The 19,014-nt window shown below is 41.1% G+C and overlaps 1 protein-coding gene across 4 annotated transcripts; it reads right to left on the bottom strand.

Moving 5' to 3' along the window:
• Positions 1 to 1,931: 1,931 nt before the first annotated feature.
• LOC124111713 (coiled-coil domain-containing protein R3HCC1L-like) lies at positions 1,932 to 18,977 on the bottom strand. Of its 4 annotated transcripts, XM_048393244.1 has the most exons (12): positions 18,852 to 18,977; positions 17,425 to 17,582; positions 15,366 to 15,482; positions 14,872 to 15,015; positions 13,696 to 13,899; positions 8,720 to 10,727; positions 7,386 to 7,476; positions 6,506 to 6,587; positions 5,458 to 5,528; positions 4,779 to 4,874; positions 4,066 to 4,206; positions 1,932 to 3,481 (listed from the first exon to the last, which is right to left on the bottom strand). In XM_048393244.1, exons 5-12 carry the CDS (start codon positions 13,875 to 13,877, stop codon positions 3,399 to 3,401), a joined length of 2,754 nt encoding a protein of 917 aa, XP_048249201.1. In that variant the 5' UTR covers positions 13,878 to 13,899; positions 14,872 to 15,015; positions 15,366 to 15,482; positions 17,425 to 17,582; positions 18,852 to 18,977; the 3' UTR covers positions 1,932 to 3,398. The 4 variants fall into 4 exon arrangements, with proteins under 4 accessions (XP_048249201.1, XP_048249202.1, XP_046327451.2 ...); XM_048393245.1 differs by lacking the exon at positions 15,366 to 15,482 and having other exon boundaries at positions 14,872 to 14,995; XM_046471495.2 differs by lacking the exon at positions 15,366 to 15,482.
• Positions 18,978 to 19,014: the final 37 nt, after the last annotated feature.

Raw genomic sequence — 19,014 nt, forward strand, 5'->3', positions numbered from 1 at the left:
GTTCTAACTTGACATCAATAAATGTCCACACATACACCATGTAGTACACTAACTGAGCAGCAGACGTGCATTACATTATGTCCAGAAGTCTGGGATGGTTCACTCCCATTATGACTACTGACAAAGGGGCGTAAAATGAGCCTACCTATAGATTAATGGACTAATCCAGCCATCATCTTCTCTCTGCCCATACATCGATGTACACAATGTCTGATGAGAGATGTTATTTCTAATGTATTGTTTATTCTTATGTTCTGTATTTTCACAACAATCACAGAGAATACCTGACTGTTCCGGTTTTCACAATAGCAGTAAAAACGAAAACGGAAAATGCAACAAAATCTATGTTTACATTAGTGAAGAAGTACGAAAAATGAACTTGCATCTTGATTGTATACCATCAGCATTTTGCCCCGATTTTAATGTATGGTTCGGAAATATGTGAATTTGAAAATACAAACATTATTGAAAGGGTATATTTAAAATTTCTGAAAATTGCAGCCAGTATTTGTACGTCAACACCAAATTTCATGGACTACGGTGAATTTGGAAGAGAACAACATTAAACTTAAATGCTTATATGTTCTACGCAATGGCTGGCTTCAAAGGTAGAAGAAATATTTAAAGATGAATATCTGCAAAATCAGTGCAGCTCTAATATGGAAAATTGAAAGGGCTTGAACCACAAAGAACATCTTTTGAAAAGTATTTCTACTAAAACTAAAATTTCTCCAGCAGTTAATTATGTATGTATATTCCAAAATCAATGGCCTGATGGCCAAATGTGTACAAATTTTTAAAAAAGTTCTGATCCCAGAAGTGAAAAATTTAAATAATCTTTCAAAAAATGTTAATGTGTTGTTTAAACATGTTGCTACTGAAACATAGTTGCCAGTTAACTTCAAACAGATGAATACATGAATACACAAATCAATAAATGAATAAATCAAATGAATACTACAAGGAATCTGTTGTCTTTTCCCCATTATGACTGCTCCATAGTGACTGGTGATAGTGTTCAGACACTGAACCATGAAGCCTGTGTAATGAAACAGTAGTCATAGTGGGAAGCCACCCTGGGATGACTCGAGACACTGCACACAGTATTTACGGTACTGGTATTTTACACGATCCGTGAAGATCTGGGGTAGAATAGGTCTTCAGCAACCCATGCTTGCCGTAAAAGGCGACTATGCTTGTCGTAAAAGGCGACTAATGGGATCGGGTGGTCAGGCTCGCTTACTTGGTTAAAACATGTCATCGATACCAATTTCGTGGATCGATGTTCATGATTTTAATCACTTGCTTGTCTGGTCCAGACTCGATTATTTACAGACCGCTGTCATATAGCTGGACTATTGCTGAGTGCGGCATTAAACAACAAACCAACCAACCAATGGTACTTTACACATAGGCAGAGAGGTGGTGAGTCCAAGAGCATGGTATCCTGGCTTTGTACACATGGTGTACATGGTGTGTATACACCATGTACACAATCTCAATAAAATCAGATCTTAGTTTTAGCTACCGCTAAACAAAGATCTGAGGACATCCCATTACGGGTCACGTCAGAACGACCTTTCACACATTTTGACCAACCAATGAATGACTGACAAGAAATCAACATTAGCCAATCAGAAGGCAGCTTTCTCGAGCTTTACGATTTTAGTTTCAAACTAGCGACTACGCTTCAAAACATATTTTGACATATTCTCGATTAAAAAAATTAAAACTGATAAGAAGAACATTCTGGAATGGCTTATAGATGGTTTAGATTGTATTGATATAATCATAAAACCTGTAACTGTTGTTCGGAATACCCTGTGTTAAATATTTCATGGTTGCATGATTAGAAAACACATTCCGACTGTCCCTTTCATGATCTGGTAAGTGACGCTCTGATTGGTTGGATGAAAGGTCGTTCTGACGTGACGCTTAATGGGATGTCCTCAGATCTTTGTTCAGTGATAGCGAGAACTAAGATCAGATTTGAATGAGATTGGTGTATACACTACGTTTCTCCATCACCCGTAACACATACTTCTCTTTGCAGTGTAGATGCTATTTTTAACCAACAAATCAAGTCAGGGTCTGGTTCCAGCCAGAGAGAAACCACAGACTGCTTCGACCAATGAGCTCTCAGTGGACAATGCAAAAATGGCAAAAGTTCTTGTATAACTAGCAATATTCGTTCATGCTCAACACTGCACTCAGCAATATTCCAGCTACATGACCGAGGCGTGTAAATAATTGGGTCTGAACCAGACATTCCAGTGATTGATATCATGAGCAACGAATCCACACCTTCGGGGAAATCCAGTGATGGATTTTATAAACAAGAATCCACGCCGCTGGGGTACGATGACACACCCCAAGCCGGACCACCCTGTCCATTTGGTCGCCTCGTACAACCAGCAAAGGCTTCCGGAGACCTATTCTGACTTTGAACCACCATGGGGGCAATGGTCGGGTCTGGACATCGTTCAACAGGCGAAAGGCTCATTTCACTCTGGGAGTCATAATTGGCCTCATTTCATTAGCTGAGTGAAAACAGACCCATCCCTGTTATACAACAAAGTAACTGCATACGTCAGGGGTCAAAGAGGAAAGCAGTGTATACAAAAGCACTGATGATGATTTGGGATACTGAACAGCATTTATTATTTTTTCACTGAACAGAAGGTATCCAATGGCAATAAACCAAATATGGGGTATAGCAGCCAAACTCCATTTCCAAACTGCAACAGATCAGGGGGATATGTAATCTCCTTATGACAATTGTTTTGAGAAGTATTTTCCAGGGAGTGATTCACATCAATATACTATTCGATAATACTGAAAAAGACAAAAGGCTAAACTCAAATGTGTCTTTCCAGACTGTATTTACTTTGACATGGACATATAATAAGTTCTGCCTCTCAAAGTGTGAGTAGTATACTTCAGTTTGCAAATTAACGCAAGTACTGAGTTTGAGGGATGAAGTACCAGACACTGACCTTGAACCTTTACAACAGGCGACATTGCATGCTTAGGTACCTGTACATTAAGCTATATACCTAGGATTACATCCATCATTGCACACTCCTTTATTCTGTCCATAACAACACCCTGCTGGCCTGTCAGTCCTTGCATCACACACAACAGGCCATGCTGGTTATATGACAAGCACATGGATGATACCACATAGCCACGTTAGCACTGGTCATGTGACCGCTGTGTCACCAAGCAAATGGATGAAGCCTTATGTGACTGCTGCATGACCATGCACAATTTACATAGCACTTGCCATGTGACCGCTGGTCACTCAAAGCGAGGTGGACGCGTCATACAGCACTGTTGGATGTTAAGCGCTGGTCAAGTGATAAAGCTGAGGTAGACAACACACTTGGCCCATGTGGTCAGCCTTCTTTATCCATGGCACACCCACCGACGGACCCGTCCCACATATCTTGCTTCAGCCGTCGGTCCTTGCGACGTTTCTCTGTAAATTAGAATCAATGAAAGTTGAAAGAATCTTCATCAACGTCAGCAGCATTCCAGCTATATGTTGGTGGAGTTCTTTCGTTCTATGGTGTATTCCAAACTGTAAGCCTTTCACAGCAACAAGTAAAGTCCACCGAAGTTTTGGTATTTTCACATTTTATTCCCGCCATCACTTGTCGTGCATCACCGGAAGTACTTCCACTACTATCAACCCGACTGAGCCAGGATATTAACGAAACCAAACAGTTAACAGGTGGCCTCAAGTCAAGACCACACTAACCTTTTAAAGCATGATCCATGCCACTGGGGTTCCATGTCATGCAATCCGACAAGTCACAGAACCAATCCTAAGTTTAATAACTTCTTTCAAGCATGAAATACCGGGTACCAATTCAAAGCCCACACTGAGTAAATTAGTACAAGTATACTTGATACCTATAGTAATACAGGCCATTTCCTGACAAATGTGTTTCATATTTTCACCTTATTATTTGTAATTCACAATTTAATCCCCTCCCCACCCAAAAACAACAGGTGCAAGTCCATGGTGCATCTGACACAAACACAATGACCTTGACCTACCCTTTGCCTCCTTCAGCTGTTTGCGCTCTTGTTCCCGTTTCTCTCTGGGAATCTGGGACTGCAGACCCAGGGCTCCAGACACCAGTCGGCGAGCAGCAGATGCAGACGTCTGAGGACGAGCCTTGTATGGCTGCAGGAACTCTGTGCAGACAAATCAATCATAACAATTAACTTCAAGTCAGGCAGAGTGAGTGACTGAGTGAGGTGTGTTTAAGGTTGCTTTGATCAGTGTTTCAACTACCCTTATCACAGTCTCACTAAAATCAGATCTTAGTGCTCGCTACCACTAAACAAAGATCAGGACATTCAGAAAGACTGTCCATGAATTTTGACTGACAAATGAAATGACTAACAAGAAGTCGACATTATCCAGTCAGAAAGCAGCTTCCATTCCAGACTATCTGAATGGATCTTTGTAATGAGTCTTGAGGCAGACCAGGGGTTGATAGCAACAGCAACAATCATCCGGGTTAAACATGACACACAGCCAATCTGATTACACATTGTAACCTTGCACAGCCAATCCTCCCTTCACACAATGTTGGTGGCGTTACAGTGATTTTAACATGCATGAGCATCCATAGAACTAACATATACAAGACATGTCAAGTCACATACAAGCTATGTCACATCAAACACGAGGTTCGTCAAACACACTTCCATTTCATGTAATAATTCCTACAACAACAACAGTGACCTTTGTTAACGCTTACCGCAATTCTTCTTAGCCTTGACCTTAGACTGGCGAGACGCCTCAGACAGACTCCGCACCTTCAGCATGGGATGGCTGTAACTCAGGGCATCTTGAGCTGGACAGACAGTTTTAAAAATATGCTGTTTTAGCTGTATACTTTTAGTTCCGGTAAGAGTATTCTGCTGAAGATGACAACTGTCCCTACAAGGACACCTGCATCTTTTACATCACAGTAATGCAGTAAGCATTAATCAAGTGCAGGGACTGGTCATTTATTACAGGTGTGAGTGTGTGTTTGTTGAGATAGGTCTTAGGACTATATCCTATTTGGATTGCCCCCTAACCCCCGTTTTTGGTAACATTTTTCATTTTCCACAAATACATATAACATTTTTCCTAGACCCCAAACCCCACCCACCAAGCCAACCACCCACCCACCCACACACACACCCACACCTACACCCACACACACACACACACACACACCACACACCCTTATAATAATTGACCATAACCAGACTCTAAACATTTACAACACGAGGCGAGGACATCTTGTCAAGGACCACACTGAAACACAATACCCTGTAAGATGGTGAAAGCTGTGTGGAATATCTATGTGCCATGTGTTCACGATCCATGATGATCTGTGTAGAGACATGACAAGGTACTAGGACATGCCTATGCAGCAAGCTACTTACCTGCAATGGGGCTGGCAAACACACCAAGAGCATGAGTATCGTCCACCCACTTGATGTCAAAGCCTCGAGACCTGCACAGGAGTTAACATAAAACTTACATTACTGGTTCTCCAATTTACAAGCACTACTTGGAAGAATTCACTTGCTGAATTAAACCTATACAAACAACAGATAGTTATGTCTCAAACAAATACTTGAATTCCTCCAGGAATTGTGCTTTTAGGCTTTTAGGTTTAGATGGTCCCCTAATCTTTCTTGTGACTCCACCAAGCTGGGTTCATGGGTTTTCTATGGAGATATTGAGACTCAAAGGCCTTACCATTGTTACTATTTCACTGGCTTCTATGGAGAACAGTGTAAACAAGCCTGTTGAAGTACTGATAAGGAGAATCCAAATAGATGCAAATTCAAAACCTTTCATAGTCACTACATGCCAAGTTGCATATGGAAAAAAAGCACTGCATATGCATAAAACTGATTTTAGCATTCCAACTCATCACTAATGAGCATATATACGTCATCAATCACTGTCATTCAAAATGTGGTTCTCATTACTTACTACTGATTAGTATGTTTCTAATAATATTACTGTCATTACTATGATAAATATCAGAATCTGATTTTGTTTAAAAAAAAGGTACAGTTGAAAGTCATATTGTCCTGCATAAGATAGCATACAGTTTCCTAGCAACAGAAAATATTCACAAGTTCATATTATAGTTTCTCCTTATTCCCAGATACTTATTCCCTGCATAAAGGAACAGATGCCCCACTGAGGGAGACCTGAGCCCACTTGCACAAAGTGAGCGAGTGAGTGAGTGGGGTTTTACGCCGCTTTTAGCAATATTACAGCAACATCACGGCGGGGGACACCAGAAATGGGCTTCACACACTGTACCCATTGCACAAAGTGATCTAAGTGCTAAGACGATAGTAACTGCCATACTTTTACACAGGCTTACAATAGTCGTAACTCGAAGAATGCTTTGTGCAAGTGGGCCCTGAACGTGTTCCTGTCAGCTGACTTATTTCAATAACATCCACTCACATGAAATCCTTAAAAGCAGCGATCAGATCCCGAGTCAGGAACTCGCCCGGGAAGTCGTAGATCTCAATCACGTGACCATACACTGGAACAGAGACAATCAATACATCACTGCAACAATGACAGCGATGCTGCAGCCACTGCATCAGCCCACACACATGCATCTCAACATGCTCAAGGTCAGCCAAATCCAACACCAGTAGTGCGACGATACACCGATGAATTGGCGGATCACGATTGTTTACTTCTCGATACAAGTATCGATCACAATTCTTAAATGTATTCTTTATAAATGTTACACTAAACACAAATTACTAGTTAAAATGAGTGGTGAAAACATAAATATTTTCATCCATTGCGCCACACTGCCAACTGTAAATCGTTAGTGTGCCAGGTATTTTGCCATCCTGTCTATGAAAAAGATGGCTTACGCACCACAGATAAGAGCACATGCAAGTATCATGATACATATGGGATCTTGATGAAGGTATCGTGATACGTATAGGATCGCACAATTGGTGTATCGTCCCAGCCCTAGTAATTACTGGTAAACAGGAACACTGGTTCATCAAGTAGGTCTTCCAAATATACAAGAAGTCAAAAGCATCTCTTTGTGTTTTACCTTTCTCTTATTTGCAGCTTTTTTATGTCTCACATGCTGAGACTTTTATTTAAGGGAATGCAATTATTTTCAAAATAAACCTATGTTCGCATAGGGTTTGACAATAAGACAATGATTAATAGTTTCTTGATTCTCAAATGAGCATCATGACATACATGATGTTTTCTCCAACATTCTGAAAATATACCACACATACAGTCAGTTATGTTAAGTTCTGTCAGCAGGGACTTTAAGCATGGAAGTATTGATCTTTGTACTGACTGTTCATATCCACGTCAGGTTCTTTGGGCTGGAAGTCGAGATAGTTGATCTTTGGCTTGTCGATCTTCACATTCCCCACATGGGCCGTCAGCTGCAAAAAACAACTTCCAGCTGTAGACATCACCAGTACTCCTTCACTAACACAAACCCCTCATTCACTGCTGGGTTATTTTCATTGATCTGATCTACGTCTAGCTGTAGACATCACCAGTACTCCTTCACTAACACAAACCCCTCATTCACTGCTGGGTTATTTTCATAGATCTGATCTATGTCTAGCTGTAGACATCACCAGTACTCCTTCACTAACACAAACCCCTCATTCACTGCTGGGTCATTTTCATAGATCTGATCTATGTCTAGCTGTAGACATCACCAGTACTCCTTCACTAACACAAACCCCTCATTCACTGCCGGGTTATTTTCATAGATCTGATCTACGTCTAGCTGTAGACATCACCAGTACTGTACTCCTTCACTAACACAAACCACTCATTCACTGTAGGGTTATTTTCATAGATCTGATCTACGTCTAGCTGTAGACATCACTAGAACTCCTTCACTAACACAAACCCCTCATTCACTGCTGGGTCATTTTCATTGATCTGATCTACGTCTAGCTGTAGAAATCACCAGCACTTCTTCACTAATACCCCTCATTCACTGCAGGGTCATTTTCATTGATCTGATCTACGTCTAGCTGTAGACATCGCTAGAACTCCTTCACTAACACAACCCCCTCATTCACTGCTGGGTCATTTTCATTCATCTGATCTACGTCTAGCTGTAGACATCACCAGAACTCCTTCACCAACACAAACCCCTCATTCACTGCCGGGTCATTTTCATTAATCTGATCTACGTCTAGCTGTAGACATCACCAGAACTCCTTCACTAACACAACCCCCTCATTCACTGCTGGGTCATTTTCATTCATCTGATCTACGTCTAGCTGTAGACATCACCAGAACTCCTTCACCAACACAAACCCCTCATTCACTGCTGGGTCATTTTCATTCATCTGATCTACGTCTAGCTGTAGACATCACCAGAACTCCTTCACCAACACAAACCCCTCATTCACTGAGGGTCATTTTCATTAATCTGAAATGTCATTCCAACAGTCTCTGTGTAACAGGTGAGTGAGTTTAATGCAGTTTAACGCCACAGTTAGCAATATTTCCAGCAAAAAAACAGCCAAGATTTTATTATTAGCATGATAGGAATAATGAATTCTTGGCCAGCAAACCACCATGCAAATAGTCCATAGGTATTTCATTTCTATGAAATCAGTACATCCAAATCAACTCAAAAGCAAATTTCAGGATGCCTACCTCCTCCATGACAGATGGGTCCAGACAGTCACCATTGTCATCAAACATCTTGTCCCATGAATCCTCCTCCTCATCCTGATCGGGGCTGGCTGGGTCAGCAAAGTTCTCTGCAGCAATAGCTTCAGCTTTCAGCTGCCTCTCCACTTCAAGGGATTCGGCATCTTCACTTCGCCTCCGTATCTCAGAGTCCAAAGCAGCTAGAGCTTGCTGTTTGAGCTGCTTTTTGATCTTCTTAGAATCCTCCTGACATTCAGGAACTCCATCTGTAGCATGATCTTGAGATGTTTGAGATACCTCCAGATCTCCTGGAGTGTCATCAGTGTTGGGGGCATCCTGATGACTCTCATTTACCTCAGATGCGACACCATTCATCTGCTGGTTGCTGCTGTCAACCTCCATTTGTATGTCACATTCTTCTGAGTGACCTTGACCTCCAATTTTTGTCATTTTAGTTTCTTCTAGGGGAACACATCCTTCATCTTGATCTGAGATCTTATCCTCTAACATCCCTACACTTGTGACATCAGGATTGGCCTTGCTCGTGTCCTGGTCCTTATTGACAGTTTCAGTGCCTGCTGACAGGTTACTGTCTGGAATCAGCATAAAGGCATCAGGTTCCAACATCCCTACACTTGTGACATCAGGGTTGGCCTTGCTAGTACCCTGGTCCTGACAGACAGTTTCAGTGTCTGCTGACAGGTTACTGTCTGGAATCAGCATAAAGGCATCAGGTTCCAACATCCCTACACTTGTGACATCAGGGTTGGCCTTGCTAGTACCCTGGTCCTGACAGACAGTTTCAGTGTCTGCTGACAGGTTACTGTCTCGAACCAGCATACAGGCATCAGGCTCCACTCTGACCTGGCTGGGGGAATCATGGGAAGCAACTGGAATATCAGACACATCCACCACGGAATCATGATCCATAGGAGCTGTAGTCATGTCTGATTTGGCGGCTGAATGAGACACAGGAGTTGCAGGAATGAGATCAACATGGCCGTCCTCCTGACTTTCAGTACATTCTGTGTCTGCTTGTTCTCTGCTTTCAAAACCCTGCCTGATGCTAGAAGAGCTCTCACTCGTCTGACCATGAGATTCTGAAGGGGAAACATCATCTGAGCCAAGAGATGAGATGCAAGTATCATTGATGTTTGAGCCTGAGATGGAACTGCCATCACTGATATAGTCAGTTACAGAATGTGCACCATCAGCCACCTGTCCAGCTACTCCAGGAGAACATTCTTGACTGGACTCTACAAGAGTCCCTTGAACAAAGTCTGCACGAGGCCTTTGGTCAAAGGAAGGTTCTACCACTGTACTTTCAACACAAGGAACATTTGCACTAGAATAAAATGACACCATGCTATTGTTAACAGACTCCTGTGTTTCAGGATTGCTTGAATTGATATCAGCAGACTCCTTTCCAACTCCCCTCTCTCCAGAGTTTGAAACCCTTACTGTATCATCAGGCTCTGAATCACATTTCAACTTTTTAACAGAGGAGCCTTTTGGAGACTCGATGAATTTCTCTTGAGCTGGCTTGTTCTCGTGGTGACACTCTATCCTTTCATCCCAAGTCTCTGGAGTCACTGGTCGTTCACTGGGGATATCAGACTGAGGTTGTCTTCTAGCACGAGGAACATATCTCTGAATTTCTGGGCGTGGTTTACGGCCCATCTTTGAACGCCTCTCTTCCCTTGGAGACTCTGTTGGCTCTTTGCGTTGACCTTTTTGACTTGCGTCAATTTGACCCCTGTGGGTCCTGCCATCTTGACATTTTTTAGTGGCATCTCCATGGCCTCTAGGAGTCGTATCACCTTGACCTCTGTACTCAGGGTCACATGGCTCACCATGCAGCCTATCATCAACCTGACGTTGCTGGGTGAGTGAGTGAGTACCACTATGCTGCTGACTGTCTGACTGAGTGAAACTGATCTCTTGTTCCTGGTTCAGACGACGGGCACGAGGGACATAAATCTGAGCCCCAGGTTTCTTTTTTTCTCTGGAACTGACAGCATGAAAGAATTGACAATTTGCACAATCATACATAGCTATAAGGTAATTTATTCAAGGCTACCTAGTCACTAGGGCTGGGATGGGTAACTCGGGTACCCGGGTCGGGTGGGTACTGAGTAAGACCCGGGTACCCACAGGACTACCGTATATCGCTGTGTATAAGGCGACCCCACGTATAAGATGACCCCCCTGTACACGCCTTAAAAATCAACCCAAAATCCTATACTCCGTGTATAAGGCGACCGGGAATGAAACACATCACAATTCTGACTGATATAGAAGATTTAACGTGCGCTTTCCGACTGTAGCGTATTTCGCACACGGACATCACAAGTTAGTTTGTTAGTTAGTTACTTTTGAGATTTAACGTGCGCTTTCCGACTGATGCGTATTTCGCACACATCAAAAGTGCGCACACAAACCTTAGATATGCAATAAAAATATGTTTATCTTGCGTTGTTTTTTTCTACAATGATAGGTCGCGTGTGTTACTCCAGCACACGTCGCCATTTTGTGTTTACACGGTACGACACCAAATTGGTGCCCGTAAAATAAAATTCATTTCTGAAGTAATAACATATAAGAGACAATGGTGAGTAATTTAATCGCCAATTAACTATGTTGTAACTAACTAGGCTTATGTTTGCTTCACATTCAGCGTGTTTATTCCACAATCACTTGTACACACCGTCTCCAACACTTGTTAATACAACTGTAAAAACAGCGGGAATTGATTTCAGCTGCACCGGTTATCACATGTTAGGTCACATGTGCAATATGCAAATGCTTACCGGTACTTCCGGCTCTCTGCTCACGGATGTTGATTGTTTTACCGTGTCAGGTGGTTTGACAATCTGCATCGAGGCGAGGGTCATTTCAACTTTATTTGCAGAAATTATTAAACTTTATTCAAGGAAAAGAGATACAAATCATGTTTACGTATGGAAATAGTTATTGGAACAGTTATTTAGGACGAAATGCGAAGTTTTATTGTCAAATGCTTGGCTGGCTATCGGACGCCGGTTGACATCGCCAGTGGAAAAAAATGTGAGATCTTCTACTCCGTGTATAAGACGACCCCCCTTCTTAGCCCCCTCATTCATACACAGCGATATATGGTACCCAGACCCGTGGTTAATCACGTGATATATTGTTTATTGACAAAAATTATCAAGAACTCTATGGTTACACTACAAGTCACTAATGTTCGCATTTCTTTCTGACTATGCACCCATTCCTTCCGATTTTTCATACGGTTGAATAAAGATATAAGTTAATTCAACTTCAGTGTATGAATGACCAGGTTGTTTAATACATGTATCTAAATACGTTTTGCCAGGGTTATTCTAAAAATGTTCCCAATCGGACATTTTGAGACATCTCCTGAGACCTACAGTGGGCACCTGGGTAGGGTCGGGTAATAGGGGGGTGGGTACCCGGGTAGTTAATTTGGACTCGTCCCAGCCCTACTAGTCACCCCTAATTGACTTACTTAATACTGAAATAACCACAGCAGTATAACATAGCTTTCATGAGGCAAGCACGTTATCTACTTAGCATCAGATCCTTCACTAACAAACAAAGAAAACTCTCAACATCCCTTGGCCAATTCAAGGACATTGTGTGAGATGATAGATCACTGAGAGGAGCTTATGCACACTAGATGACTCCAGCAACCCTGTTGGCATTGTTTCACCCGTGTCTTGCAACAAAATTTCACAAATTATGTCATAGGGTATTGTGGTGTGATTTTAAACTTTGTGGTGCAGAGCCCCTCTCCACAACATAATCGTAGCGCAATGACAGTCATAAGTTGATATTAAAGTATGGAAGTTACGATAACCTTAGCACTACAATAGCTTTGTGGAACAGACCCCTGAATTCTAAAGACGATTGTAGGGTAATGAATTAATATGTGTCAATTTTTTACGTGTTTGAAGTTAAACTCCATTGGATTATGCTGTGGATCGCATAGATGTCTGTCTATTCAGACGCAGCAGTAAAATTCTTTACAAAGCTATAAACAGCAAGTAAAAAATAAAATACTAAACTCGCTGCCGCGTAATACTAATTTTATGAGACTCATGAATAGTTCTTGTATACTTGCTTTTCGCATTTTGATACCAGAACTATTCACTAGTATTATAAAATTGGTACAACATGGGAGCATGTTTAGTATTCTATATTTTCATAATGAAACTGTGGTGTCTTAAACTCGATTTCCCGGCGTATTTTCATTCTATTATATACCCTACACCCATTCACTACAATAGCTTTGTTCGGAAGTCACGTTTTTGCTTTATCCCTTCTATCACTAATAGAATTCATCTCACTCATGTGCTTGAAATCACAACCAATGAAAATACCTCTCCTGAACCCAAGTTCGACATAGATCCACATTTAGCCTGTCCAAGCAAGTCCTTGATATACCTTATCAAATCAGAAGACAAACTGTTGAGTGGAAAGAGGTTTTCCTGACAATATTAAGACCGGAGAGGGAAGTCCTTTTGAATGGGTCCAGGGAATATATCATAACGACTTGAAGACACAATACCCAGATGTCAAGGATGTGTCTAAAGTAACAAACAATTTAAATCCATTGCACTTTCACTGCATCTTTGTGAAATAGGACACTGTATTATGGCACCATAAACAAATTACTGCAGCGTTAGAAATTGGCACTAGTCCTGTAGTCCTTGCCAAACTGCCCAACAGTTAAGGTATCATAAGGACTTCATAGACAGGGTATATAAATTAGCATCGATTTTGAAGGTTTGTACAGGGGAGGGGGGTCGCCTTATAAGTGGGGTCGCTTAATAGATGGTAGTAGAAATTTGCCATTTTTAAGTGTTTTGTTATCGTTATAAGGACTAGTGGACTAAATATGTTAGTTTCTACCCCTGCAGTACCATGTTACATGCCAGGATGCCTCATATCATTACAGCCATAAAATGTCCCACCTTGCTCCAAGTGACCTTCTCTCCTTGACAGCTGCCGCCCGTGCCTCCCGAGTCTCTGCATCCAGCCCCGGTGCTGGTGCACTCTCCCGTGTAGTTAGCCCACTAGGGGAGGGGCTGCCCCTAGTTGCACCACGCCCCCTGCCCCGCCCCCTCCTGCCATGCGGCTCAGGAGGTCGGGACATCAACTCTCGACCCAACTCACCTCTGGAAATGTACACAACTGAGGTTGGAAGTCATTATTAATTAGCAGTCTACATAAGGACAAGGCATATACATGATATAATAGAAGGGGTAAATGTGGGGACAAATTAAGCCATTATTGCTTGGCAGAATAGTTGAGTCACCTTTACATCATTTCTGCATATTGCATCTACTGGGGCAACTGATAATACATGTTCAAGACTCAATATTTAATGGATTTACTACAAATTTGGAATGACCTCCATCCAAACTATTCTGATTTATCTCTATGCAGAAGGTAAAAGATAGCAGAATTCGACAGATCTCTGACTGAACCAGACTCATGCAGACGAAACATAAAAATTTGCCTAGAAAAGAACAAGATTTAGCTGCAACTGAGTAGCTTTTCTGACTGACAGGGTTGCAGACAATCAATTTCTTAAAAAGTTGTTGACTACAAAGTATTATCAGATGTGTATGTCTCTCGCAAGCTGCTGTAAGTTTCAATTACCATGTTTACACAAAAAACATTTCAGGTTTTCTATTTCTCAAAAGTTAACAATTTATTATTTCTGAAGAAACTCATGATTTCTAAGGTTCGTCAGCACCATACCCCTGCATCACTTCGGGCCTTCCTCCAACAACAAGCTGACAAAACTGTGATACCATTTAAATACTGTTCCAAGCGGTACAAGCCCAACTCACTCACTCTAATAATTAGTTACACATTTTCAGGAAATATTATTTGACACATGTGAATAGGAGCAGACAGTGCCTGTTGCACTAGCATATTGGGAGCTGGGTACACCTGCACTCTGTTCTGTTATCAAATAGATGAGTGGGTTCGTTTATTAACCTTGACGATTACACATCTGACTTGTTCCGTTACTGCAATAAGAAAACATGGCAAACGCAAACATGGTTATACGTCATTACGAGTCACCACTAGTAATGCTGTTACTCTAAACATTAACACTAAACACTCCGGGCACCTACCTAAGAAGTGATACAGCCAGGCAGACAACAGTGCGACGAGCGTGGGCCTCCCCAACTGAGAAACTTGCAAGTTCAAGAAATTCCTCAACAGTCTTGTGGATAAGTAGTCGATGATAGCTGTTGACTGGAGGGAAGATCAGGACTCTATCAACAGCAGACATCACAAGAAGTCAACATCCAATCACCAAAAAGACATATTAATCGCTGAATAAACAGTGAAACTCATATAAGTCAAGGTGAGGTGAAATGGGGTTTAATGTTGTGTCCAAGATTATTGCACTTATATAGCATCGTCCATAAACGTGTGTGTATGTGTGTGTGTCGCAGCTTTTACTAGTCTGGACTGATGCCAATTTTATAGTACTAGCCCACTGAGATACCGCAGTTTAAAATAAATACCCCACTCAGACACGTATACTGGCTCCGGACCAACCAGTCCGTGCAATTGTTTAAGCCCCATAATGCTGAGCACCAGGTAGGATTACAATAAGTACCATCATTTAACGTGTTTTGTTATGACGCGGCCAGGGATCGAACCCTGGACCTTCCACTATCCAGGCGGACACTCTACCACTAGACCATGGAGGCAATCCGGAGTCCAGGGTGTGTATCTGTAATATGAGAGAAGAGAAATGCAGTGTGTGTGTGCGTGCATGTGTGTGTGTGTGTGTGTGTGCGCGCATGTGTGAGTGTGTACGTGAATGAGTGTGTTTATTGTTTAACGAGTCTGGACCAGAAAATCCAGTGATTGATATTGTGAGCATCGATCCACACCGCCGGGGTACGATGACACGCCATCAACCAAGTCACTGAGCCTGACCACCCAATCCATTAAGTGAGTGAGTGAGTTTGATTTACGCCGCTTTTAGCAATATTCCAGCAATATCATGGCGGGGACACCAGAAATGGGCTTCACACACCTCGGGAATCGAACCCCGGTCTTCGGCGTGACGAGCGAACGCTTTAACCACTAGGCTACCCGACCGCCCCCAATCCATAAGTCACCTCTTACGGCCATCATAGGTTGCTTGGAACCAATTCTAGCCCAATATCCCCATGAGGGAGACATGCAGTGTGTTGATGTGGACCATGGTGCTGATAAGGAATAGCCAGGACCATAAGGTCTCATCATCTTAAACAATGTATCAAATTAATGGTGTCTGATGAATGTAAGTATGCTCAATGTTACATTTAACAATCATGTTTATGTCGGCCATGTTAAAAATTCATGAGTCTTGCACTCTAACTTCAATAAATCAAATTTCCAGAAGATCATGATGTTCCTGAAATTATTCAGCAAATTAAGACTTCATCATAGAGACAATGTATGTCAAGGTTGGAAAAAAATCATATCATATTGTTAGTCCTTGAGTACTGGTTGTATTTTGTCTGGTATTTAATGCCAAATATTAAAAAGAGATTAGGTCCCCCTATTTTTTAAATATTGGCCCAATGTAATGATGTTAATCGAAAGATGGTTGATAATGTAATTATGAAGTCACAACTAGTTGTGACACAAGGTTTAGCATATGATGTCATGATGATTGCTGCTGCCGCTATTTTGGACAAGTGGAATAAATCTGTGACAGGTCCGATCATCATCATTACCGTATTCGCCGTAATAAGCGCCCCACTCTAATAAGCGCCCACTGCGATATTTGCTAATATATTGGCTAGTGAACAGTCCCCATTAGCACCCCTTCCGATTGATCAATGTGCACAAGACTTATTTATTCGTGTATAATACACACTCGTGTGCTACATGCACCCTTAATTGTGGGCAATTAAATTCTGCAAATTAAAATATGTCGTGTATAATCATATGATAATACACATAGATTTTTCTTTTGTATTATTTCAGACTGTCAGCATAAACCACAAAATTCACGATCTTTCAACTCGTTTTTTCTCTCACCAAAATGTTATTCTGATAAGAGCCCCCTATATGTAATTTTGAGAGCGCCCTGGGCGTTTATTACGTCGAATACAGTATTTATAATTTCAGAATCTCCCTTTTGTAACAATATGAATAATATGAAGTCCCATTCATTATTAGTCACACTTCAACGAACTTAATTAGGGTTTGAGTTAGTGGCTTGAGTCAGACTTAATTGTCTATGCAGTGTAATTAGTATCTTGTGTGACATCGTGTCAAGTAATTAGAGTTGTCAGTGGCTTGATCTACATCTACATGACTAAACATGACAGGTTAACAAATGTGTCCGAAAAGGCCCCAAATGTGTCCGAAAAGGCCCCTATAATTATGTTTGGTAGGCACTGCGGGTCACGCAATGTGTTTCAGAGTCATTTTGTGGGTATATTATAAATTTTGAAATTGTTATAATGTTAACAACAATAGATGTCAGATTAACAATAAACAAATACATCAAGCCTCTTCATTACTATAATCTGAATGAAATCAGTGAGTCTCACCACCCGATACAATTTAATTGCTTCTTACGGCAAGCAATGGAGTGCGGGGGACCTTTTCCAACCCTAGTTCACACAGGAATATATCCTACCACTCAACATGCTCAATACAAGTTTAATCACCTGTCAGGTTGTGCTCGTTTCAGGAAGTCTGTGATATCAGCTGTGACAAATGTAACAAACTCTGAGTCAACCGTGTTCAGGTAGTGGTTGTCAAAGTAGGCCGCCAGCTCGAAATGCTTGACCTTCAAGCCTAAGACCACTGCATCTCCATCTTAACACTGCAAGAAAGGAATCTCTGATTAAACATAAATGCTTGGGATTTATCTATAGCTGCATCAAGTCTGCAGCCTATGTCTGTACAAATTTCCAAATAGGAATTAAAAACCTTTCCAATACATGCTAATACAGCAATAATTAATGTTGTGGCCTTGTAGTGATCAATAAACATGATAAAGAGGACGAGGTTTTATTGCATAGTTTAACATGATTGCAATAAATACAATGCAACTAATACATTTTGTAAATACCTATGCATAATAGAAAAAAGGAACTATAAAAATCATATTATTGGGCAAGATTAATATTTTTTCCCAATCTGCCTGCCAGAGAAGTTTGTAATCCCAGATAATATCCCTGGTGCTAACTCAATTAATTTCTGAATCAAATATGAACTTCATAAAAGAACAAAAATTAAAAGATCATTTTCTAGCTAATACCACAGAGAATTTCTTAGGACTCCAAAACAAATTACATTTTGAGGGTAACTTTTGAAATAAATCATTATTTTGTTCAAACTTGCGATTTTAAATTTTTTTTAATACTTTCTTCACTTCAGATGTATTTAAAATTTAGCATTGCATTCATTACATTAAAGTAAAGCAAAGCATTAAAAGCCTTTTATTGGCCGTGTCATTAGTGAAATAAAAGCCACCTCCACCATATCTGCATTGCCTTACACAAGAAATGACTAGTTCGAACATTGTCAACATGAACATGATGAAATGGGAAATTTTAAATTCCAATTCAGTAATGTTAGCTGACATTTGTTGCAGATTGGGGACAAATACAGATAGGCTTCCGAGAAGAGCAAGTCCAGGTATATCCCTGTACTACTAAGGACAGAAATTCTGAAAGGTCGTTTTTTAAAAATAGATCTCCGTCTCTTAAACATTTTTTAACGCATAATTTCCTAAACTCGAATACTCCCATGGAATCCACAAAGTAAAAGCAGGGGGTCCCTTATAAGACTTACATAGACTTCTTGGTAACTTTATAAGCTGTGATTCGATCATGCACGATCTTGAAATTGTTAAAAGGATATTTGTAATTATACTTTTAGGATGCTTCTGGGGAATCAAAATACTTGGAAAGTCCAGTGGCACTGACAGGGAACATATTTTTTCAGAACGCTTGCCCAGGTAAGTATGTTTGTAAGACCACCACTGGACAGTGTAAGCTTCATTGTACGGAACAACGGGAACACGGACATAGAGGTAAACTGTTAGAAAGTACAAATTACGCTGACATGCATTCACCAAACGATCTACCTTCTTATCCTCCAATAATTTAACCTCACACGAAAATCTCTACCCCTGTCCGGGTAAGTGTTGTGTTGAACGTCATCGATTAATGTGTACAGTAACCTGCGCTTGCACAAGACAAGATGCTCTTTCAGTTACCCATCTTTGGGGCACGGAAGGGAGATAACTG

This window comes from Haliotis rufescens, unplaced genomic scaffold (genome assembly GCF_023055435.1).
Source record: "Haliotis rufescens isolate VD_foot unplaced genomic scaffold, xgHalRufe1.0.p SCAF_12, whole genome shotgun sequence".
NCBI lineage: Eukaryota > Metazoa > Mollusca > Gastropoda > Lepetellida > Haliotidae > Haliotis > Haliotis rufescens.

Coding starts and splice junctions, on each gene's coding strand:
- LOC124111713 (XM_048393245.1), bottom strand. CDS start 13,877: ATGTCCCGACCTCCTGAGCCGCATGGCAGGAGGGGGCGGGGCAGGGGG. Junction 7,477..8,719: donor ACCCATCTGTCATGGAGGAG/GTAGGCATCCTG, acceptor TGTTTTTTGCAG/CTGACGGCCCATGTGGGGAA. Junction 4,207..4,778: donor CAAGGCTAAGAAGAATTGCG/GTAAGCGTTAAC, acceptor TTGTCTGCACAG/AGTTCCTGCAGCCATACAAG.